This window comes from Typha latifolia, chromosome 14 (genome assembly GCF_019914945.1).
Source record: "Typha latifolia isolate L0001 chromosome 14, TyphaL0001v2, whole genome shotgun sequence".
NCBI classification, from domain to species: domain Eukaryota; kingdom Viridiplantae; phylum Streptophyta; class Magnoliopsida; order Poales; family Typhaceae; genus Typha; species Typha latifolia.
Window position 1 is genome coordinate 2,231,272 of NC_133099.1, and position 24,910 is coordinate 2,256,181.

Here is a 24,910-nt window from a genome sequence, read left to right on the forward strand (position 1 = left end):
AATAATAATAATAATAATTCAACTAAGCTACTCTATTTGAATGGCTCTATTTAATCATTAAAACAACAATGGCTCACTGTTATCTATCTAATTATAATTACAAGTGTACTATTTCTTAGTATAAAAATGGTAAGAGTCTTCCTTTGTACAAATTAACACCAACAACAGAGAGGAAGTTTGAATGCAAAAATTAATAATTTTATATTATTTTAAATCATAATATACTAAAATAATACAAATGGAAGTTTAATTTTAGACAAAATCATAAGAGACAATTTTATAATCTATCCTTAATTTATATATTTGCTAGTTTTTTTTTATCATATAAGAGTCCGAAAGTTAAATATAAATTAGACAAAATATCGATTCTTTTTAAATACAGAGGCATTGCACCATCAAACTATAAATCGATTCTAGCAAATTTTACCAACATACTAAACTTTTGCATCACCGAGCTACCAAAACATCACTTCAAGTTATTACACCATTGAATTACTAAAATAATTAAATTATTAAAAAAACAAAATTTCTTAATAATTACTTGAGAATGGAGTCAACCTAGCGACCCCTTTAGTTATAGAAATTTTTGGGAAGGTGCTTACAATTTTACTGAAGTTAGTTGGTTATATCTATAATCTATTAGATTTGATGCCCGTTATGGACTACAGATTGATATGGATTGTGGACAATAGAGAAATATAAAGTTAGCTCAAGCATTTATAATAAGAATTCAAAGCAACCAAGCTACTCTAATTGAACAACAATGGCGTCTTGGAGAGTCCTGTCAAAAATGGCGTGTGGCGGTGTAAGATAGGAAAGATTAGTTCCTTTATAAATAGCTGGTGATAGTAGTTTTGGTCCAAAGAACTTTTTTTTTTCTTTCTTGGGGCTTTGGTCTTTAGGATTTCTAATTGAATGAAGTCTTTGACTATAAGCCCTGCTATAATGACCGATTAATATTCACTAGTTATTTGTTTTTGTTTTTTAATCATCCCACAAGGGCTATTTCGAACTAAACGTGAAGGGAAGTGTTATATTATAAGCGATTAAGTTCATCGATTTTTATCAGCTTAAATTTTTGTTGTCAATTTTGCATTTTAGAGTCAATATTTTAATAAGTAGAGCCAATTGCAAGAATTTTATTTTTAATTTTTTAAACATGGCTCACTGTTATCTATCTATTATAATTACAAGTATACTAATTTTTGTGAACCGCTTGCTTCGAAGTATCTTCCGGTTACGATGTTCTTCGTCACATAAATAGTTGTTGAACGAAATAAAAAAAGGATTAAGAAAAGATTAAGAGATGTGTGAGATGACACGAGCATTTATAATAATAAAAGTGAGTCTTAATTTGATGGCATTTTCTATCATTAGATGAATAGTGGCGTGTTGGATTGATATCGTGTAGTATAATGCAAGAGAAGAAATGGAAGTGGAAAGCTTATTTATCTTATAATTAACTAGAAATTTTCTTAATTATAAGCCGTGCTATTATGACTAATTCATGTTAATTAGTGCTTTTTTTTTTAATTTGGTAAACTAACATGGAGTTTGGTGAGTTTCTTTTTCTTTTTGGGTGAGTTTGAGTCTCATCAAGCCTATTTGCACCGTTTAATTTAAAATCCAAATCTAGGGTCTATTAATTATCTTGAATCTAGTCGACATGAGAGACTGTTATAATATAAAATTGGTATTGTTTTTCAACTGAACTTTTTAGAATAATTCGCATTTTTCCCATTTCACAACTTCAAAATACTACCACTGTCATCATCTCCCCATCTTCGAATATGTTTTCCATGATCACGAGGCAAAGCCGATGGCTAAAAGGTATTAATTTTTTTTTAAGTCCTACCGCAAAATCTGTTCAGAAATTCACGCTTTCATTTTATATATACATATTTTCAAAGAGAGAATATGGTTAGATTTTGCCGCCGCTTTTAATCACACCTTTTTTATCAGATTTTCAAGTTGTATTTTTTATCATTTAAGAGTCGAAGGCTAAGTATGGGATTGGAGCTAAATAAAAAAGTATTTAGACTCTACTAAGTTTTAACTAATATACTAAGTCGTTTAGTTTAAATTTTAAAAGATGTCCGTCATCAATTAATGTCATCAAATTGCTCCTCTAAACGATTCGTACCACCTGTTTAGTAGTAGGAGGAGTAATTACCGGCTTTATAAGAGTTATATTGCTTTAGGAAGTGCTAAGTGCCACCCAGGTTCCTTGCTGATAAAGTGCTGGGGTTGGCTCGTGTGTTCTGTCCGACTGACCGCTCTGGACCTTCTCTAACTCTTTGCAAGCTCAGTTTTCTTAGCTAGAAGCCCTCTCCACGTAGCTGGAGTTAATATGGACGAATCTTTTGATCCCTTGGTTCAACTAGGTGGATTGGGATTTGTCTTTGAGGGATTCTGACAAAGAGTCTCTATGTGCAAGTGGGAACCTGTAAGCAAGGTTGTAGACCTCTCCGGGGAAAAGCTATGGCAACTGCAGCAGGCCTTTGTGCAACTCAAAAGTGGGGTGCAAAGAAGGTGATTTTGGATGAGCTCGACTGCTTACAGCCAGTGGAGCTCATACATGATAGCGAGGGAACTACTGTATAGGAATGCATCAATATTTTACATTATTTGTAAATGTTAACATTGTATGTACTTATAGACAAGGCAACATGGCAGCTAAGTTAGGCCGTCTTTGTAGAGAATATTGGCTTTGGGATATGCCCCAACCTCTTAGAGGCTTCATTCTCTTTGATCAATTCGGTGCTGAATTAGTTCGGATCTTGTAAGTAATTAATTGCTTCTTTTCATAAATAAAAAGAGAGAGAATTTAATTAGAAAATTTTCACTCATATTTCATGCACAATATTATTGTGTAAAACCTGTTCATCACACTGCACGCTATTGCATAAATATCAAAATAAGCATATTTATTCCAAACAACCTTATTTCACAGACGCCATAGAATTAGCCAAAAGGCTTCTGATTGTAGCAGTCTAAGTTTGTTCCATAGCTAACACCCAGAATGTCACAGTACCTCTTGTAGAACCCAATCCGATCTTTAACCCTATCATCTTGCCCATGCCCACACTCAACTCCTCCATTGATAATGTTGGTGATCACGCCGTAGCCCTGAAGCCGCCCGGCCAATCGGTCGGTAGCCGACGGCGTCCACTGCCCGGTGATCACAGCATGAGATGAGGGCTTAGGGGATTGTGGAGTCATCCAGAACCAGAGTGCAGTCTTGAATGAGATGATTGGGTCCGTGGCAACCAAGTCTGGGTTACTCAGTAGGTTAGACCCAATAGCTTTCCCAGCCGGCCCATAGTTGTAGTTGCTGAAATAATACAATCAAACAGATGTCAAGCTTAATTAATTAGCTAAAATTTCCTTACAAGGAGCGTGTCAAAAGACAAGTCACCAATTACTAATAGTTTATAGCTAGCTTTTAGGGTAACTAACTCATTATCAAACACTTACTAGGAGATCTGAATAGGCCCTCGGCCGTAGTACTTCTTGCCCGGAGCACACGGCCATTGCGTGCTCTTAACACAATAGTTCGACGTAGCACCCTTCTCTTTAAGAAAACAGTAGCCCCATGCATATGGGCCATCTGGTGCAGTTGCCCACCCACCTACAATTAGTTCTAAATCTTAGATTAATTCTATGACAACTTATTATAAACTAATTCTACGACTACTAACTACAAACTCACCAGTGGTCTCATGAGACGTCTGTGCCAAGAAAGCGGCGACCTCCCTCTTCCTAGTAGCCGTATCGCCGGTCGTCGCAAAGCCGCTGAAAGAATTGGCGGCGGCGACGAAGGCACTGTAGGTGTAAAACCCGTGCGCAGGGCAAGCAGCGTCGTTGCGATGCTTAAGCATTTTGTCGAACGCCGCCTGGCTGACAAGCGCGGCGACTCCACCGCTACCGCCGCCGCATTGGCTCTGGCAACCGGCGCCGCAGTAGGCTGAGGTGGTTCCGCAGTAGCCGTATCGGCTGCAACATAGCCCGTTGGGGCATTTGGCACCCTTTGCTTGAGTTCCGCATTGCTGGGCGAGGGTGGTGGCCAGGAACAACGAGGCAAAGGTTGTGATGGCCATGATCCTGACATTCATTGTGATTGAATCCTTGATCATTTTAATGCAGGAGTTTGAGAGAAGGAGATACCATAGAGACATAGACAAACAGATTGGGAGTGGTATATATATCTTATAAGTTCGTGTCTTGCACTCACGTCTCCAGAGTTGAAATTTCGTAGACCCAAAGTCACAACGCAAGTTGAATAGTGGGTGGCATGCCATGTTCTTGATATTTTCACAGGATGACATGCCACTATACAAGCAAAAGGATGTCTAGATATAAATTAAACCTAAATATAAATTTTCATTTTTTTTTTCATATATATACCCTTTAAAAATCTTTTATTTGGCTTGTATGCACTGTAAAATTGATATCTACGTTTATACTCTAAAAAAAAATTTGTATGTTTCAACCATTTAAAATTCTTATTTTTGCATAAATACCACTTGAAGTTAATTAATCATTAAAAAATAAAAATAACTTAAATGTAGAAAGATTAAAAAAAATATCTTTATTCTAGTTTGTAAGTATTTCTTATATTTAAAATATTTTTCTTCTTTTCCTGTTAGATTATTCAGAGTTAGCTTAAAATTTAACCAGAAAGGTATCTACACAAATATATATATATATATATATATATATATATATATATATATATATGTTTTGAGAAAGTATACATGAAAATATTAATTTTAGTATACATAAATATCAAAAGTCAATTTCACAGGATGATTTTTGTCAATTTTGTCAACGTAGGACAAAATAGAATTTGATGCAATAATTGGATCTCCAGGTACGAGAATATATATAGCTTTAAATGAGGTTAACTAATTTCACAGCAACGAAGAAGAGAGAATAACTAAAACGTGTCAAATGAGTTAGGCTCCTTGTAGTTGTCCAATGAAAGATACAAGCTGGGATTTTAATCTTTTATGCCCACCGTCATCCTTATCATCTATTCAGGCTGTCAAAATAAATGACACGTTAGATTTTTAATCTATGTATATATATATATATATATTAATTATGTACTGTTTATAATTTATAAATAATTAGATAAGAAGATTTGAATTTAAGACCGTGGAGGCGTGGATGGATGGGGTTTAATTGTATTTATGTTTTCCAATAGGATCCACGGAATTAAATGCAAACTTATCTTTCCTCTATTTCTGGACACATATCCCAGTGGGACCCATCTCATGGAGAAAAGAGAAGAAGAAAAAACGCCGATTTACTCTCCCTCCCTCTATTCTCGACATATGTCCTAATATGACCCACCTTATTAAGTGCAAACAAACATGAATTATTTTTCGTTGTTCTTACTTCTTTGAGCATTTAAACGTGAAAATAGATGGTAGTAGCACGCTGAAGTAATGATCTCATATGGGGAATAACGTCTTATCTGAATATAGCTCAGTGGCGAAATTGGGATTTTATACTACAACATCAATAGAGAGGGAGAGAGAGATACTTGATTAACATCACACACTCTCATCAATTCATGCATGAAGAATTGAAGGAGCGATAGTTTTATTTAGTACAACTTAGGTAGCCCCAAGGCCTTTATTTCATGACATCTACTAGAATGCCAAAAGACCTCTGATTGAAGCAGTCCAAGTTATCCCCGTAGCTAATACCCAGAATGTCGCAGTACCTCTTGTAGAACCCAATCCGGTTAATAACCCTAGCATCTGTCCCATGGCCACACTCAAGTCCTCCATTGATGATGTTGGTGATCACACCGTAGCCCGGAAACCGTCCGGCCGCTATGTCGACGGCCGACGGCGTCCACTGCCCGGTGATGACGGCATGGCATGAGGGCTTATCGTATTGTGGTGTCATCCAGAACCAGAGTGCCGACCTGAATGAGATGAATGGGTCCGTGGCAACCAAGTCTGGGTTACCCAGTAGGTCATACCCGATTGCTTCCCCAGCAGGCCCATAGTTGTAGTTGCTGATTGAGATAGTTTTATATATTAGACTTGATTAACACGTAAAAGTTACCATTTTTTTAATCAGGAACTTACTAGGAGATTTGAATAGGTCCTCGGCCAAAATATTTCTGGCCTGGAGCACAAGGCCATTGGTTGCTCGGAACGCAGTAGTTAAGTGCATCACCACCTACCTCTCGGACGAAACAGTAGCCCCAAGCATGAGGCCCATCCGGTGCAGTTGGCCATCCACCTACAAATATAGTTACAAACACTTCAAAGGCACTTATCCTTAGCTAAACTACTTGGCCAACTAACTACAAACTCACCAGTGGTCTCGTGAGATGTTTGCCCCAAGAAAGCGGCGATCTCCCTCTTCCTAGTTTCCGTATCACCAGTCGTCGCAAAGCCGCTAACAGAATTAGCGGCCGCGACGAAGGCCTCGTACGTGTAAAACCCGCGCGCAGGGCAAGCAGCGTTGTTGCGGTGCTTAAGGAACTCTTCGAACAGTGCCTCGCTAATTAGCGAGGCGACGCCACCGCCCGGCGCCGGAGGCGGCAGCGGAGTCGGTGGCGTTGGAGGAGGAGGCGGAGGCGGAGGCGGAGGCGGGCTTCCGCCGCACTGGCTCTGGCAACCTGGGCCGCAGTAGGGGGGAGTGGTTCCACAATAGCCGTATTGGCTGCAACATAGCCCATTATGACACAAGGCACCCCCTGCTTGCCATCCACATTGCACGGCTAAAGTGCCCACCAGCGACAAGCACAAGCATACGACGGCCAAGATCCACGCCTTCATTCTTATAGCATATATGTTCTTAAGAAGATATTGTAGCTGTAGTGAGTTATGAGGAAGAACTAATGGGTTCTTATAGAGAGAGAGAGAGAGAGCTCTGGGGTCGGCTTTGTAAATTGGTGAAAAAGGATTTTTTTTTTACAATTAACCCCGTACAATTATATAATTAGCACGAGGGGAAGAGATGTGGATAACTCTGAGTTGGTAGCACCAACCCAGTGTGGTCCTATATTTGTTGACATGGTTGTCTAAGTGTTGCAGAGCACGTTTACAACGATTATAACCACACTGCCACGTATCTCAATATTACTTGCAGAGATGTCATTGTATATTATTTGAAGCATAGCCAAAGTAGAGATTAAAAAAAAAAAAGTGGGTTACGTTTCCTTGTCAAATGTCTTTCATATAAGGGAATTTATAATAAACACCCAATAGTTCGCTTTTATTTGTTAAAACAACATTATATAGTATATTATATATTGTTCTGCTCTGTCATTTGCTTTTTTGTTGTCTCAAGTTAAATTTAAATTTAATTTTAATTTAATAACAGAGTAGAGGATATTTTTACCTCTTCATTAGCCAGTAAAATCTGATTTTTTTTTTTTTACTTTTATTCAACTTAAAACTTAGTGAAAAGTATTAAGAACATTTTGTGTCTATAACTAATTTAACTCATCTATGTGATAGCTATCCATTAAGAAAATTAACATGAAATGTTTTATAAATATTGAAATTAAAATGTGGGTTTCGAATAATAAATACCCACATGCCATGGTATAAAAAATAATAAAGGCGTAAGGAACTAGACAAATAATAATTTTAAAAAATACTTTAAACACCCAGTGGTGAAAATTATATTTTTAATTTTAGGAATTATGGATTTGGTGTATTTGGAGGGTGTTTCCCTTTTCTTTTTCAGTTTTAGTTATTGGACTCGGATCTCAACCTAGCCAGCTGATTAATTAAGTTTTTTTCCCCTAAAATAATAAAAGAATATATAAAAGCCTTGTGACGTTCTTAGGTAGCCGTCCAGACCTACATTTAAAGGGCTTATTAGATGGAGAGCCAAAGGCCAGACTTGTGACTGACATTGTACAAAATGGAAGTGGCAAGCAAAGATAATTTCCTTTTCCTTTTCCTTTTCCTTTTCCTTTTCCTTTTCCTTTTTCTTTTTATTTTGAGAGCAAGAGATATGTTATTCAACATCACTATCTCATCAATTCATGTAGAATATAAGAGATACTTTATTTAATACAACTTTCGTAGCATGTAGTATAAGGTCTTTATTTCATGACATCTACGAAAGTGCCAAAAGACCTCTGATTGCCGCAGTCCAAGTTATTTCCATAGCTAACGCCCAGAATGTCACAGTACCTCTTGTAGAACCCAATCCGATCTTTAACCCTATCATCTTGTCCATGCCCACACTCAAGTCCTCCATTGATGATATTGATGATCACGCCGTAGCCCGGAAGCCGGTTGGCTGATACATCGGCGGCCGACGGCGTCCATTGGTTTGTGATCACGGCATGGCATGAGGGCTTAGGGGATTGTGGTGTCATCCAGAACCAGAGTGCAGTCTTAAATGAGATAGTTGGGTTCGTGGCAACCAAATCTGGGTTACTGAGTAGGTCTGATCCAATAGCTTTCCCAGCCGGCCCATAGTTGTAGTTGCTGAAATAATTTTGTCCCAAATTAGACTTGATTAGGACATAAGTATTTGGTTACTAGTTAGGTGATTATGTGGTACTTACTAGGAGATTTGAATAGGTCCTCGGCCATAATACTTCTTTCCTGGAGCACAAGGCCATTGGGTGCTTTGAACGCAGTAGTCAGAAGTAGCACCTTGCTCTTGGAGGAAACAGTAGCCCCAAGCATAAGGGCCATCCGGTGCAGTTGCCCATCCACCTACAAATATAAATATGAATTAATTAGGACTCAAAGACCCTGACTGGAGCATAGTTACAAACATCTCAAATCCACTTATCCTTAGCTAAACTACCAGGCCATGTTAGACTAATTCTATGGCTACTAACGACAAACTCACCAGTGGTCTCATGAGACGTCTGTGCTAAGAAAGCAGCGATCTCCCTCTTCCTAGTAGTCGTATCGCCGGTCGTCGCAAAGCCGCCGAAAGAATTGGCGGCGGCGATGAAGGCGTTGTAAGTGTAAAACCCGCGCGCAGGGCAAGCACCGTCGTTGCGATGCTTGAGCATTTGGTCGAACAATGCCTGGCTAATTAGCGACGCGACGTCGCCACCCGGGGTCGGCGGCGTTGGTGTCGGGCCGCTGCCGCCGCACTGGCTCTGGCAACCTTTGCCGCAGTAAGGATCCGTGTTTCCGCAGAAACCGAATTGGCTGCAACATAGCCCATTAGGACACAAGGCACCTCCAGCTTGCCTTCCACATTGCTCGGCTAAGGTGCCCACCAACGATAAGGACAAGCATAAGATCGCCAAGATCCACGCCTTCATTTTTGTAGCATATATCTATAGATTCTTCTTCTAATTTAGGAGTCTAAGAAGAGATTGTAGCTGTGAGCTTGGAGGAAGAATTAACGCGTGCTTATATAGACAAGAGCTTGGAACTGGTCGCGAAGTCTTGCCTTCCAAAATATGAGCCTTGACTCTTCTTCCGGAAATTAAATAAACACATATTTGCAAATAACACCCTAGTCATGTAGATAATTTCGGAAACGACTCTTTGACCGTCTAATTAGTACTCGGGCTTTGAGAAGATAGTCGAAAATGGACTAGAGCCGAGAGGGGTTGTAAATAGCGGAAAATACAGCAAGTATAATATCATGACAAGATGGGTCGTTATTTGTTAAATTCCAAGAGAAAAGCGCTTATCAACCCGAGCATAACTAGATGATTACTCTGTACCAATCTTATCGGATGCAGTAATCGGATCCAAATCCAATACCCGACTTGATTTCTCATTTTTCGAATCTTAGGGTCATTAAGTACTGCCCACTGAGTCAAGTGCAAGGATAAGTACAGTTATAAGATATTAGTTGGGTGATTCCAATTACAAGACTTTTCTTCTTCTTTCTAGACGTGGCTCTCTTTGCTGTCTTTCTATCATTATTACTAGTGTACTATTTAACACTATAGAAAGGATAAGAGTCTCCGTTTGTACCAATTAAAAGCGACAGAGGAACTAATAGAAGGATAAACTAAGTTTTGTGAACTGCTTCGGCGTAGCTTCCGGTTATGATGCTTTTTCTTTGTCAGAATTGGTTGTTGAACAAAAGAATAAGGATTATGAAGAGATTAAAGTATGTATGAGATGGCATCATGATAGTTAATATATGTATATAATATATGTGGTTTGATGTGGATTGTGGACCATAGGGAATGAGAAAATTAATCTCAAAGCATTTATAATAATAATTCAAAGCACTATAAGCCACTCTATTTGAATGGCAGTAATCCAATCAGACAATCTCTAGAAGGCGAGTTGGATAGTCTTGTTAGAAAAAATGGAGTGTTGGATATCGTGTAGCATAACGCAAGAGAATAAATTGAGCGGAAAGTATATCTCCTTTAGACTTCTTTTTTTTTAAATCGTGTAGCAAAATCCAATTGTGTGTTTTTTTTTTCTCTCTGGGGCTTTGACTTTGTGGTTTCTTCGAATGAAGTCTTTGACATCATTGTCACGATCGGCAACAGAGCCAACACGAATAAATTAGTTAATAACCCAACCGATCATCTATGTACCAATCCATATACTCGGCTCAATAAAATTACATAATACTTCAATATACAAAGCCAAAGAAATGAATCGAATGAAATGATAAAAAGCACGTAATAAAAGAAAACTTTGAAGAAAAAAAAAGAAGAAAAAAGCTACAAAAGGAGGCTCAGAATTTTTACTTTCCTGCACTCACTAAACCAACAAAACATTCGCTGTCTTCACTCTTTTAAGGTTTGCATTGATTCAACGAACTCCTCCCAGGATTCACATTAGCATTTAAAGAGATCCTAATCATATTAATAAGCATTCGCTACTCTAGACAACTAATAATAACTCATGACTCATTAAACACGATAAATATTCGATTGCATGGTCGCCAGAACACTATACAGAAACGCGGAGTCTTGGGACTGCGATATTATCCCCAATGCTAACAGATGTGAAAGACTTTGAGAATGCTGATCCCTGCAGTATTGATCCAATCTAGTTGCCCAGACAACAATAACTATGATCAAGTTCAATGTGTAGGAGTAGCTGATTAATTGCAGGCGCTTACAGAGCTGATTTGGTCACTTGCCGTTAAGGGCAGCTGATATATTTATATATAAGCACTGTTCCTTGGCTTTACACAGTTCCTTCATCTTCTTACACCAATAGGCACAGAAATTGATGCTTCAATTTCTCTGCAATTCTCCACCAAATTAGCAAAGAGAGCCTGAGTTACACTCTTGGTGCCAATCTGTTCCACTAGGATGTAATCCAATTACAAATGCAGCGGGGTAAGTTGAGTAGCAATATTGTACACTACTGTACACCAGATGGCCCTGAGGATTAGCTGTAACGGGCCCTGATGAACGAAAATATCTGAATAAAGCTTTTCCTAAAGTATCAGGAAAGAATCCCTTTTTCACATCCAAATGAATGATCCAACAACTAGTTCCTCAAACTGGACAGGACACACTGCCCAACAGCAACTTCCCCATACAACCATAATCTCCGGACATTTGTCGCTACTCATTCAAATGACAAGTATGAGTTTCTTAACCATGGGCTGAGTGGCTGGTGAATCTTAATGTGTGACATTAAGCCTTGAATGAAACTATGGAACTTTAGCATTTTTTCTTGCTAACCTCTCCTTCTCTTCTTCAGATCGCAAGTAGAGTCCCTCATATGTTTTAGCAAAACCAGCAGTAAAATTTTCCATGGCTCCAAAAATTTGTCGCAAACTTAATTGTAAACTGCTAATTTCAACAGTAGGCCCCTGATTTACCACCTCTGCAGATAATGTGACACCACTCTGACTGGAGCTTAGTACAAGTTTCTTGTTTTGTGCTTCCAATGCCTTGCGCATTAGTTGTTCCTCCCTCTCCATTAATTTAAGTGTCCTGTCCATATCTCTATTTGCCATTAACCTCTGCCGCTGCTCAAACTTGTGCTGCTCCCACAGATGCAAAACCATTGTGGCAAAAGACTGCATATTATTCACCACTTCCATCTCGGAAATCCTATCCATACTCTCTGACCAGTAATTGCAGATAACAAAAACAGGTGGCGCCCCTAATCTTCCTGGAGAAAAGGGAGGAACCCCGTCATCAGTTACTTCCTGTACATAATTAAGCCCTTTAACAAGCCAACCATTCAATGCTTTAACATAGCTCCTCTGGGCATTTATCCAAGCAGAGAAACTTGTAACCCAGTCCAGTAGCTCCAGCTCGAGCTGTTTTGTTATTTCCATATTAGCATCATTAAGCTTCACGGCGGATACAATAGAATCAAGGTTCTTAGCTTCTAATATGGCTTGGCATTGAGTTCGATGACATTCTAACATGTTTCCCCACATTCTCATTAACCTGCAAGATTGTTGTCATCAATGTAGGTACTCAAATATAAAAAAATCACATCAATTTTCTATTCGGACACAGCACACTTACTAATTAGAAGCAAAGGTAATTTATGTGAAGACCATCATTCACAAGGATATGCTAGGTAAGTTGTGATACTGGTATTCTAAAATTAAAACAGCAGTTGACATGAAATTTCTGGCAATATCCAGGTGTCGTGTTAAAGAAACAAGCTAACTCCAGCCAGATATATCGGGCGATTTGACAAAATATCAAGTAATTTATTATCTAACAATGAAAAATGGAGCCTGTTCTCTCATATCAGTGCTAATGATTGGTTAAGCAGCATAATACTAGACCACTTTCTTTTTTTAACACAAAGACCATGGCACCAGCAAACATACAGATGCCACATTTTTGGACGTTTGCCGACGCCGTAAGGAGGTGAAGAAAAGAAAAAATTGAAGGAATGATATGTTGTAATGCATCATGTGATGATAAAATGACATAGGACCTTAGTTAAGAGAATCTCTCCGCTAGTAGGTTTCATGGATACATGTCTGCTCATCTTGACACAAAATTTTCTTCCAGGATATGATGTGCACCCAAAGATAAAACCTATAAAGAAAGAGCGTACCCTTGGACCAGCTCACATATCTGCGGCCATAACTCTTCATCTCTCAGTTTACTGATCTTGTTAGAGATAGTGTTAACAACCTGGATTGCTATTTTTATCCTTGTGGATAGCTTCCTGATGAAAGTTTGAGCTGCTTCAACCTTATAAGCCTCAGCACCTCTCTCATCAAGGCGCTTCAGTTCTGCACGTTTCCTATCATAGAGCACCCGCATCTTCTCCTCAGCCTGTGTAGAGTGAAAAAAACAGTTAAAACTAGACAAAAGCCCAAGAGGGTCAAGCAACTGAAAACTGGAAAAGAGCAGCTGGTAGCAGATACTATGGAGAAATTAAAAAAGCAACAAGTATCATTTTAAAATGTGGTCAACCAAACGAATGGAAAGACACTATTAGAAAAGATATTCTTAGGGAACTTTTAAAAATTATTGAAAAAAATAAAGGAATCTTAAGATCAAGAAAAAGAATTTCACAGTCCAAAAAGTTCATAATACCATGTGGACGTAGCATTGCATACATATGACAAAATTGATAATTGGAATTTAATGGAAGATGGTGAAAATCAATAAACGAGCAACAGAAAAGAGGGAATGGATAGAACCGAAAGTGCCATCTTATAGATCTCGATCATAAATAGGAGGTCCAAGTCAACAAATAGTCTCAACTCACCTATTAATTTACCATCATAAGCCTCTTCTCAAAGAAGATTCTGACCGTGGCTTAATAAATCAATAGGCAGCAATATCATGCATTGAACTTTAAAAGAAAGAGAGGAGATATGCCACACCTTGACTTCCTCAAGGAGCTTCATTTCCCACATATACAGTTTCTGCAATGTCGAAGAAAGATTGCCACATCCCATCGCCATCTCTTCTTCGAATTGCAACAAGTTCTCATCCACAGAATTAGAGGCAGGAGGCAGTCCACAAATCATCCTCACAGACACTGTTCGTGAGGCCAACAAAAGTTTCAAGTTTTTTGCAACAAACACAGATGAACAAAAGAGTTCAACTGCATATAGTTTAACAATTCAACAAAAGGAATTCACCTTTATATGCAGAATTCTTCTGGTAGTAGGGTTTCTTTCCAACCTCAAGCATCTTCGACACCTGGTCCGCCGCCTCTGACGCCCTTGCAAACTGGGTACTGATCTCCTGCACCACCTCCGAGTCATCATGGTAAGTTTTAGTCACCGCGACCGGAGCCACATTGCGCTGCTCGGCCTTCCCATGCACCTCATCACCCACCACATCCTTCTCCACCAAATGCACATCATGCTCCAAGCTACTACTAGTACTAATAGTACTACTACCACTACTAATATCCTCCCCCGCATTACTCATCCTCTCTTCTTTCACAGCGTCCACCGAGGTGGAAGGCGAGAACTTTTCGTCATTATAAACTTTCTTGACAGCCGCGTGTTCCTCCTCTAAATCAGGGATGTCTTCCTCTTCCCTGACCTCCTTCGAGCTCCGGCTTGGCGTGTAGTCTGCGTAATAGCTATCATACGACTCGAATGGGTTAAGAAAGTCCCAAGCGGAGGTCCGAGGCGGCGACGGAGGCGGCGGCGGCGGCGCCTCCTCAGCAGCGGGGGGAGGGATGTCAGATTGTGGCGAGGAGCGCCCGTAGTAGCCGTTGTTGCCACCGTAGCTCAAATAAGGATATGGGTAGTCGTTAAAATTCGATCTTGGGGCCGGATACGGGTAGCCGTAGTCGTGCTGGTAGATAGGTTCGGAGCTTTTGGGCTTCTCCTCATAGGATGCAGAGGAAAAGTTCGACCTTTGGGCCGGATTCGAGTAGCCATACTCATAATGGTAGATGGGCTGGGGGCTTTTGGGTTTCTCTTCGTAGGAAACAGAGGAAGCAGTTGGTTGGTTGCGCGCATAGCTGACATTGACTTCCCCTTCGGAGTGGAGATGGAAGTGGGAATCGCCGCCGCCTCCCCTGTCGCCGTAGTCGTCGTCGGAGTCCAAATCGGAGGAGCGGAACTGGATGTGGGAGTGGGAGTGCTCCGAGGAAGGAGAAGGCGAGAGAGGAGGAAGCGGGTCGCCTTTCCTATGGACCGGAAGCGGAAGGTGAGGAGAGGAAGGAGAAGGGACGGCATGGAGGAAGGCGTCGAGGGAAGAGCCCATCGATCTCAGAGAGCGCACGTAGGAAGCATGGGCGTCGGCGAAGGCGTAGCGGTACATTATGGCGTCGGCGAGAAGGCGAGACCTCTCGCGGCAATGGGCCACCGCCTCCAACTCCTCCAGCTTCGAGCCGCCGCAACCCATCGGAGGCAGAGACCAAGAAGAGTGGGGAGAGGCTAGAGGTCAGATTCGATGGGAAGATGCGGCCTTGGAAGGGTAATGCGGCGTCTTCCAAGCTCGCTCTAATGGCGGAAGGAAGAGGAAAGGGGAAAAGTAGAGGGGAATTATGGAGCACGAGACATGGAATTATCTTTTTCCGTTCTCGGGAGGAGGGAGACAAGGTTGGAGATGGGAGAAAGATAGAGACATCCGTACTTTGATGCCTGCTACCGACGTGGGATGCTCGGATTATTTTATTCTTGTTCTGAGGGAGGGATAGTACTCGAGATTTATCGGAGTGCGAGAGGAAAGAGGTGGTAGAAATCGCCACAAATTTGCAAATAACACCTTGAACTTCACCAAATTTTCTGTTCAAATCTGAATTTTACTGTGCTGTAAAAATAAGGATAAAAATTAAATTACATCCCTCTCTTTAGCCTCTTGAGATTTAGAATAATATGAAATTATTATTTTTCATCTAAACTTAACTTAACGAAGAAAGTATAAATTACTGCAATATCTCTATAATATTAATTATTTAATTATTTGAGTAGATATGAATTTTCTATCAATATTTTTAATATATATTATATTCTTTATTCCATAATCATATATTTGAATAGATGTAATAATTAAGATTTGAGTTTTATAATCTTAGACAAGGAAAATAGAAAAAAACTTAAATTGGAAAGTATATTTCTGATATTTTAATATTTATTATGGTGGGAAACTCTTCTCTACTATTTTTTTTCATACTTTCTCTGTATCATTCCATCAGTTAAATCTTATTAATTACGATAATTCTGAACTTAGATTAAAATAAAATTATTTTGCTAATGTATAATTATTTAAATCATTCTTAAAATATATAATTGCTATTATTAAAAGAGAGTTTTATTTTTTTCATAAAAAAAGTTAATAATAAAATTTCATACTCCATACATCAAGAAAAAAAATATATTTCAATCTTTATAGGCATCTGTTAACTTTAATAACCATCTATTTAAAATATTCTACGAATATTTCGTTAAAACTAACCGTACTAACCCGTTTTGCAAAATCCAGTGGTAATTAAAATATTTTAAAAAAAATTCACTAATATATATATATATATATATATAACCCAAATAAATTAGGGTTCTATTTGATGACTACATTTCTCAAAGTCAAAACTTTATTATTAGCTACCATTTAGGTAACTTCTTAAATCATTAAAAATTGACATTTTAAAAAACTTCACAGACAAAAGTCAAGTCAAGGATATCTTTTGACTGAGATGAATGTATTTAATTAATAAAATTGTAACTTTACTTAACTTTTAATTGAAGAGCATCATGAAAAAGAGAGAGAGATGGAGAGATTTTAGAAGAGAATTCATGCAAAATGACCAATAAAATAAAAGGTTAACATTGAGTCTTTGGCTGGTTTCATATTTACGAGATTTTATCTTTTTAAACTCAGCTTTTTGCATGAGTACCCTTCAATTTATTTTTTGATATCCGTTAATGACAATCATATAATTTAATAGATGAAAGATATATATGAACTGTATATTTTTTACTTTTACAGTTAAATATATAAAATTGTAGTAGTTACTTATAAGGTTTTTGAATCTTTAAGAGATATCTATGCAAAAATAAAAATAAAAATAAATCAAGCAATATCCATATATATTCTGTCAACTTTTTTAAGGGTAAAATAGGGCATTTGTTTTAAAAAAAAAGTCTTTAGTTATTAAGTATTTGTGCAAACCTCTTATATAGATTATGATTATTTTATTACAAAATATATGCATCCAATATAAAAAATAAATGATTCATTTACAGAATATATGCATCCAATATATATATATATATATATATATATATATATTTGCAAATAACCAGACTGCAACTAAAGTTTTTTTCTGAAATTTTCAGAAAAGCCTCTGCATTATAAGCTTTTTATGATTCTAAATTTAATTTATCATTTTTTCTTATCTTTTTGAACAGAAAAAAAAGGCTTATCTTTTCAGAACAATTAAAAAGAAAACTTAATTTTAATACAAAATAATATAATTGTTAAATATGAGCCCCGATTCACTTTTACAGCCTCTGCACCGTTTTTATTTTAGCCCCGATTCACTTTAGAAATAATTTTTTTCTTATACGCGCCCTTATTCTAAACTTTATAATAATCTCATTCTATAATATAAATATTATTTATTAAAATTATATTTTATATAACACCCTAACCCAATTAACTAATTTACTCTTAATATTTTTACTATCGATCTACTTTATATCAAATCAAAGTTATTAACAGTAATTTTTATAAAAAATATAACATATATTTTTTATTTATTTTTGCTTTATATCAAATCAAAATCAATTAGCATACTCTCATTTAAGTGAACATAAAGAATATCTATTTCTGAAAGAAAAAATTTATTTCAAAAATAACAAAGATGGAACAAAGTAAATGGGGCCTTATAAATAGTGACGAGATAGGATTAGAACATAAAACTCCACAATATAGGAGCTTTCTTGAGAATTTCCCTAATTTTTGTTTTTAACACCCTGTGACGGAGCGGCATAATATCAGTCATCTCTAACCTACAAAATCAGTAGAATTATAGGGTGTTATCTGTAAATTTCGGCATAGAGTCATTTGTCCCTCAGACAAGTTAATCAGGTAGGACGGGGGGGAAATAGGAAAATAGCGTGGGCTGTCTTTTGGCATCAGCTCAGCTGTTTGGCAATAAATATTAGTACCAGTTTACCACCAAGTGGCACCAAAACCTTAAGTCCAGCTCACTCGCATGTGACAAAATAGTCGCTTAATTGCATAATAAGTCCACTATTTTGGAAGGCTTGGTTTTAATTGGCACACCGTTTATGGAGGTGTTTTCAATTTTCTAACATCCAAAACTTAGTTATAGAAGGGCCTTTCTTGCACATAATATATATATGAGCTAAGGTTTCTCTTTTGCAATAATGGACTCTTAAGTCAAATGGAAATTCTTAGAATTTAAGGGACCAGCACTGTCTCTAACATCCAAAACTGTTCACTGAAATAATCTCACTGACACTGCTGAGGAGATCAAAGGGGTTTATATGAAAATAGATGATTGTTAACTTTAAATATAATTAGATTAAACTAATTAGAATCACATTTTTTTTAAAAAGAAACCACTCCACTGATTCCAGTAACTAACTATTGGGAGTCAAACTTAGGAGTTATCGATATATATTTATATGAAGGGAATTAGAAATAGCTATAGAGGATTCCGTACGAAGCATTTTAAAAGCACTGGAATGATAATTAATTTTCTCACCAACTTGGGTACCCAAAGACGATGCTCATATTATTCTCAAATAGACGCCCCTCCCTCCTAGGATAATTAATTAAATAATATAGGGAAAATTTTAAATAACACCATACATTTTTATTATTTTGTGCGGTTAACATTTTTATCTTTAATTTTTTTTTTTAATCTGACCCCTCTTTTTTCCCCCTAAACTAACCGTATAGTATTATAGAATAGGAAAAATTATATTTTACCCTACTGCGATCAGACAATTATATTCAAATTAAACGCATCTATCTGTTTAACAGTAAATTAGTTAAAAATAATTTAAAAAAAAATGAAAGTTTCAATATAAATATGACATAAATGAAATAGGGGGTGGTGAAGTGAATCTAAGGCATAATCACATAGCATAAGATATAATTTTCTATATAAAAATATATTTCTCTATTTTAATTTGTCAAATTCTTTCTTTCTCAAACGACCCATCTAAAGTTTTCTCCACAGTTGCGTATCTTTTCCCATATAATCTTGTGGATTTGGTGGGACTTCTCAGTGTCCACAAAAGAGCTCAAATGGAGGTCCTACTTAGCTTGCAATACTCACCTTTTTCTTTTGTTGGTTAGAGTGGGTGGATATTTATCCAAATATTATCTCAGTAAGCATTAAAATGCAATACTAATTCAAGATAAAGTTGGTGGGTAGGATGTGGGTTTCAATGGCTTCCTTAATATGGACTTGTGGATTAGTGATCTAAGTCTTTAAGTTTAGAAGAATTAAAGGCAAAGAAAGAAAGGATTAGATATGGTAGTTAAGCTACTATTCTCAAATCCCTTTTGAAAACCCTCACCCTAACTACATTCTAGATGGATAATAATTTAGAAGCTTTGGGTATTCTGGGGAAAAATGCAATTGCTGGATGAGATAATTCACTGAAATCTTGGGCTTAAAGTACTTTTTGACAAGGTTATGATATCATCAAAATTGATATTTTTCTTAATTAAGGCATGTTCTTCTTGTAGTGATCTAGTGGTAAAGATTTATGAACTATTTGTTAAGATGATAGGGAAAGGTTTATCTGTTGGTTTTGTTAATGTAGATAAATTAAATTAATTATAAATATAAAGATAATATTAATACTCTTAAATAAGTTTTAAGATAGAGTGTGTTTGGAATTTTCACATAACTATTACTGAAAGTTTTTCAAATACTATAAATGTCACTATATTCTTTAATATATCAGAATTACTATTAAAATGTTGACTCTTTCAAAATTATTATTATATTTTGTTGTATTATAGTATTGAGTAATATATTAGATAGCTTATAAAGTATTTTTAGTAATTTATACAATGGTGAAATAGTTTTTTTTTTTTTGGTCTAAATTGTGTTTTAATTATGATTAATTAGATTTAACTAATTGAACCATATTTAAGCACAATGATTTCAACAGTAATTGTGATATTTAAAAAAATTTAGTAGTAATTATATAAAATCTTTTTCTAATTTTATTTTGTTCTTTTTCAAAAATAATATAATATTCTCTATTTCATCAACTCTAGTTAGAATAAAATGATAAAATTACCTTACAAACATATAAGATTTATCTAGAAAGCATTGGCTAAACTATTAGCAAATAATTAGAGGACCAAAATGGACAAATTAAAAATAAAAATCACGTTAAGGATCTGAATGATATTGACAATAAACTTTTGTCACTTCTTGCTGCTGAATCCTGAAATCTTTTCCCCTCCCTTTAAACTCAGATTTTTGTAACAAAGCTGAGCAAATTTAACCCCTGAAAAAAATTACTTGCAGTTGTTTGTAAGCACTAGTGATGAAATTGGATGCAAGATTGAGGAAGAAGCCAACAACATCTTAATAAAGGGTGGTTTATTAATTTTCTTATGTTTTAAATTTTATTTACTAATATAGACTGAAATCATCAGCGTTTCACTTCTAGGTAAAAATACTATCAAGATAAATATTTTTGTATAAAAATAAAAAATTTAACTTAAATTACTGAAACACTAACTTAAATGAAATCCTACCGATAAAATGCTAAAATATTTGATATCTTAGCGTTAATATAAATAAGCAGTTGTGTAAAAATGTAAAATATTTATGAGTCTAGAGCTTTAGTTATATCTACAGTAAAATATACCAATTTTAATAATAAATTTAAGAGCATTCTATTTTAGTACAGAAAAACAAAATGAAAGGTGACTAGTTTTGTCAATCACTCATCCAAAGTGAAGCATTTTGGGATTGCAGTGAGTTGAAAGAGAGAGAGAGATAGGAAGGGTGGCCCACTTGGTTCATGAGCACATAGTGGTGTGGGGTCGCATTAACCTTTGTGTACTGCCCTTCCATTCTCTTCTCTTTCGTTTTCTTTACACTGCTCTCTTCCTTTTTAGCATCAAATCCCACCATCCATAATTGGTGGGAGGAGTAGATGTTCTGCTAATGCCGGCAGGCAGCCGAGAAATCCACCACCGCTCCTCTCCTCTCCTCTCCTCTCCTCTAGGTCACAAAAAGCACCATTAGTGGATTGTAGTGGAGTCCTACTATTTTATTTTATGAGAAAAAAAATCTGATTTATATTAAAGTAAAATTGTTATTTTTTTTAAAATTATAGGTTGAATTTAGAAATCTTCATTCTGTAGAGAATTAAATAAAATTTACAGCGTATCTAAAATAATATAAATCATATTTTAAATAACAAATATATTAAACAGAAGTATATTTTTATTATCTGAAATCTTATTCTTTAAATTCAGATATAATAATTTAAAAAAAAAATAAAGTGGCATAAATAAAATTACAAGAAGTAAATAAATTCACCCTGTAATGCGTTGTACAGTAAAATTTGAATTCACCTCACCTGCCAGCATTAGGATTAATATTTTAGTGAATTGCAAATAATAATAGGGGTAAAACATAGGGTGTTTTCAATAAATTTCCTAACTATGAGTGCGCGATGGGACGTGATAAGGAACGTGGCTCACGTGCATTAGCAGCTCGCACGTGAGGCAGTGGACAGGAGTCAGCGTTACGTTGGAGTATCTTCCTTGCCATGTGGCTCATTAATTGGGACAAACACATACGGTCAAGAAAAGAAACCGCCTATCACATGATTGGCTTCTGACATCACTTTTCCTATTCCATGCTATTTTTATTTTTATTTTATACAATTAGCACCTAAGTTAAATTATATGCATCATAAACTCCACCATCTTAGGCCATTAGGACTTAAATATAAATACTAAAAGATTATTAAATATGTGTGACCGATACATACATTTAACATAGACGATGAATCAAAAAGAAAAAGAATAAATAAAATGATTTTTTAACCAAAATATTTTAATTTTTTTTATCAAAATTAATTATCCTTAAATTTATTTATCAAATATGGTCTAACTCACTGTAAAATGCTGAACTGATTAACGTTTTTTGTCCAAGAAAAAAATATTCATCAATTCATCATTTTTTTATAGGACTATAATAAATTAGATCCCATTTGGTAAACAAGTTCGAGGATACTCTTACAGTAAACAAGTTTTTGGAAGAAGAGTAGTTTGGTCAAAAACTCAAATAAAACTGGAAACATTAATTTAGAAATTAATCAACTTGAATTAATTTTGCATAAAAGAATAGGTGCAGAAGGGATAAAGGTTGGATTATTTTGCTACATATGATGGTACAAAATGGATGCATGGGAAATGATGCATTGATGTATGATTAATTGGCTATAAATTCTCGACGTTTGTTTTGAAGTCATTTGACCCATTTCTCTTATGTTGGCCTTTGAAATTTTATTTATGCTTTACTAGGAGTCAATAGTCACTATTATAATTAAGAGAAACTCATTAAAAACATCCTAATATTTTATTTTTATTATTATTCACATTATACTATATTAATATTAATTTTAATATCTCAAAAGTATTTTAATAGTCAATTACTCTTAGATAGAAAATAATCTTAATACGATTGTGATGTGTTATAAAGATTAAAAAAAATAAAAAGGGAATTAAAATTTTATTTTTAAAAGTCTTAAATAATTTTTACTTGTTAGATATTGTTAGGTTAAAATTAACTCATAAAATTTTTGAGATGAGAAAAATAAAAATAAAATTAAATAATAAATATATATAGGATAAAGTGTGAATATTAGTAAAGACAAAACATTGAATGCTTTTAATTAACACTGAATTGCTTTTGAATGCCTTTGATTAAATTCCTTTTAATTAAAGCACAATTTATCTTTTAAAAGCTATAAAAGAACACTCTTTTTCTTTTCTTTTGGAAATAGAAGACTGAATTACTTTCTGATGTTTTTAAGTGATTTTCCTACAATTAAAACATAGTATATATTTTAAAAGCTATAGAATAGTACTAAATTGCTTTTGGATGTTTATGAGTGATTTTTCTATAATTAAAGCACAATATATCTTTTAAAAGCTATGGAATAACACTAAATTGTTTTTGAATGTTTTTGAGTAATTTTCGTATGATTAAAGCACAATAGATCTTTTAAAAGCTATAAAATAACATTGAATTGCTTTTGATTATCAAATAGTTAAAAAGCACTCTTGTTTATCATGATACATTTATTCCGAGAATTTTTTTTATCCCTTTCCAACCAAATCGGCCATATAAACTCACCCACGAACTTAGTTAAGTATAAAAAAGATAAAAAGATGTTTGTTTATTCAACCCCGAATGTGTTCAAAGACTCTCCTCGAACTCAAATCAAACGGGCTCCTAATAAGTAATCTTATTCTTTCATGGGAACAAAAAAAAAAAAATCTAAAAACACTTATTTTATTGGATGTTATTAACATAATGATATCTCATGAGAAGATGCTTCACAATCTCCACTTTTGGCAGAGACACAAGCAAGACTTCCACTCTAACCCCTCATACTCAGATTATCCTTGGTAAGGATTTTGTTGTTATAGATCAGCCATAAAAGAGCTTTCACCTTGATAGATATTTTTAGTCTTTCAAATGCTAGGAAGAACTTTTGACGACTGCACAGCATTGTTCAAAAATATGCTAAGAGATTAACCAAGTAAATCCCTCTCAGAGTTGATCTCTATTCGCTCAGTCTGCATAATATCTGAGACAAAGTTAATCAACTGCTCCTCCAGCAAAACTTTGTTGTTAATATGGGTTGATCTTTAGGATACAGGTGTACATAAGATGAACGATGTCTTTCTAGTTTTATGTTTGTTTTGGTCTCCAACTCTAATGAAGCATTTTGTAACCGTGGTGGCTAATCTGTAACCTCTCGTTTGCTTTGAGTTTAGGAGCCCTCTCTGAACTAGTTTAGCTTTTTATCTTTTTTATATTTAATTAAATTTATTTTTAAAAAATTAAGACTAAATCTTTTAGTTCCATTCTTAAAAAAAAAAAAGAAGCCCTTAAATGAAATCGCCATTTTGATTATTTATTGACATACTACAGGATAAATGTACTTCAGTGACAAATTGAAGCAAAATTGGGCTTGAGTCCAAGGAGGCCCACAAAGAGGAATAAATCTCGACGGCCCATCTCGATATAGCACCTCGTATTCTCCTCTTTCGGGGGATTATTCTGAATATTTGGATTACCTAATACTTATTTCAAAATTGTCTTTAAAAAAAAGGATTTGTTGGTCGTGAATTTAAATCCACATGAATGTTTGAATTGGTATCTGATGGATTTTTATCACTTATATATGCCAAGTTGTCCAATATGTGTATTAGAGAGAGTATAACTCTTCCTGCTTAGTTTATATTTAGCCTTCAAATTTATAATCTCTATAAAAGAAAGGGCTTATAACTTTGTAATAGAGGGTTTCGCAAGGTCATTATTTATCATAGATTTCTTTCCATAAGTTTTGCCAATTTTATGATGGAAACCTCTTCGAGCCTTCGTTTAACTGATGATCTAGAGGATTATATAACCTAATAAAAAAAATTATAAAATACTCCCTTATAGTTATGTCTAACTTAAATTACCCTCATCATCTTGCTTCTTATGATCTATACTAATATGAAAACCATTAAATGGGAAAAAAATACTACGAAAGATTTCTTTTTTCTCACAAAAATAGATATTAAAATATTAAAATTATCCCAAATCTCTTTCTTTTAATATACACCATGTATAAAATTACATACTTCAAATCTTAGTTATCATCTTTCTATCATTGTATTACTTTCACCAAATGCATAATTGTAGAATAAAATATCTATATCATTTTAGACTTATATAGTAATTTGACAACCCCATCAACTAGTATCCAGTATTTTTCACATTACTTTAAATCACAATTTGATTTATAATTTGTGTTATATATATATATA

At 35.4% G+C, this 24,910-nt stretch overlaps 4 protein-coding genes across 4 annotated transcripts; all 4 read right to left on the bottom strand.

The window, feature by feature from the left end:
* Window positions 1–2,964: 2,964 nt before the first annotated feature.
* Window positions 2,965–4,100, bottom strand: LOC140801113 (endochitinase-like). Its single transcript, XM_073156118.1, has 3 exons — window positions 3,713–4,100; window positions 3,478–3,631; window positions 2,965–3,334 (listed from the first exon to the last, which is right to left on the bottom strand). The coding sequence occupies exons 1-3, from the start codon at window positions 4,098–4,100 to the stop codon at window positions 2,965–2,967; spliced, it is 912 nt and encodes a 303-aa protein (XP_073012219.1).
* Window positions 4,101–5,464: 1,364 nt separating this feature from the next.
* On the bottom strand, window positions 5,465–6,877 carry LOC140801170 (endochitinase-like). The gene is made up of 3 exons (XM_073156173.1): window positions 6,341–6,877; window positions 6,108–6,264; window positions 5,465–6,034 (listed from the first exon to the last, which is right to left on the bottom strand). Exons 1-3 carry the CDS (start codon window positions 6,804–6,806, stop codon window positions 5,644–5,646), a joined length of 1,014 nt encoding a protein of 337 aa, XP_073012274.1. The 5' UTR covers window positions 6,807–6,877; the 3' UTR covers window positions 5,465–5,643.
* A 1,032-nt stretch (window positions 6,878–7,909) lies between these two features.
* On the bottom strand, window positions 7,910–9,420 carry LOC140800839 (endochitinase-like). Its single transcript, XM_073155730.1, has 3 exons — window positions 8,851–9,420; window positions 8,558–8,711; window positions 7,910–8,477 (listed from the first exon to the last, which is right to left on the bottom strand). The coding sequence occupies exons 1-3, from the start codon at window positions 9,275–9,277 to the stop codon at window positions 8,087–8,089; spliced, it is 972 nt and encodes a 323-aa protein (XP_073011831.1). The 5' UTR covers window positions 9,278–9,420; the 3' UTR covers window positions 7,910–8,086.
* A 1,235-nt stretch (window positions 9,421–10,655) lies between these two features.
* LOC140801408 (uncharacterized) lies at window positions 10,656–15,518 on the bottom strand. The gene is made up of 4 exons (XM_073156513.1): window positions 14,023–15,518; window positions 13,762–13,919; window positions 12,981–13,204; window positions 10,656–12,352 (listed from the first exon to the last, which is right to left on the bottom strand). The coding sequence occupies exons 1-4, from the start codon at window positions 15,245–15,247 to the stop codon at window positions 11,602–11,604; spliced, it is 2,358 nt and encodes a 785-aa protein (XP_073012614.1). The 5' UTR covers window positions 15,248–15,518; the 3' UTR covers window positions 10,656–11,601.
* Between the last annotated feature and the right edge of the window lie 9,392 nt (window positions 15,519–24,910).

What these genes read in the sequence shown, in the direction of transcription:
- LOC140801408 (XM_073156513.1), bottom strand. Translation starts at nt 15,247, where the DNA reads ATGGGTTGCGGCGGCTCGAAGCTGGAGGAGTTGGAGGCGGTGGCCCAT. An exon ending in GAAGAATTCTGCATATAAAG is followed by an intron (nt 13,920 to 14,022) that starts GTGAATTCCTTT and finishes CCTCACGAACAG; the next exon opens with TGTCTGTGAGGATGATTTGT. An exon ending in ATATGTGAGCTGGTCCAAGG is followed by an intron (nt 12,353 to 12,980) that starts GTACGCTCTTTC and finishes ACAATCTTGCAG; the next exon opens with GTTAATGAGAATGTGGGGAA.
- LOC140801170 (XM_073156173.1), bottom strand. Translation starts at nt 6,806, where the DNA reads ATGAAGGCGTGGATCTTGGCCGTCGTATGCTTGTGCTTGTCGCTGGTG. An exon ending in AACATCTCACGAGACCACTG is followed by an intron (nt 6,265 to 6,340) that starts GTGAGTTTGTAG and finishes CTATATTTGTAG; the next exon opens with GTGGATGGCCAACTGCACCG. An exon ending in GGACCTATTCAAATCTCCTA is followed by an intron (nt 6,035 to 6,107) that starts GTAAGTTCCTGA and finishes TATCTCAATCAG; the next exon opens with CAACTACAACTATGGGCCTG.
- LOC140801113 (XM_073156118.1), bottom strand. Translation starts at nt 4,100, where the DNA reads ATGGCCATCACAACCTTTGCCTCGTTGTTCCTGGCCACCACCCTCGCC. An exon ending in GACGTCTCATGAGACCACTG is followed by an intron (nt 3,632 to 3,712) that starts GTGAGTTTGTAG and finishes AACTAATTGTAG; the next exon opens with GTGGGTGGGCAACTGCACCA. An exon ending in GGGCCTATTCAGATCTCCTA is followed by an intron (nt 3,335 to 3,477) that starts GTAAGTGTTTGA and finishes GTATTATTTCAG; the next exon opens with CAACTACAACTATGGGCCGG.
- LOC140800839 (XM_073155730.1), bottom strand. Translation starts at nt 9,277, where the DNA reads ATGAAGGCGTGGATCTTGGCGATCTTATGCTTGTCCTTATCGTTGGTG. An exon ending in GACGTCTCATGAGACCACTG is followed by an intron (nt 8,712 to 8,850) that starts GTGAGTTTGTCG and finishes TTATATTTGTAG; the next exon opens with GTGGATGGGCAACTGCACCG. An exon ending in GGACCTATTCAAATCTCCTA is followed by an intron (nt 8,478 to 8,557) that starts GTAAGTACCACA and finishes AAATTATTTCAG; the next exon opens with CAACTACAACTATGGGCCGG.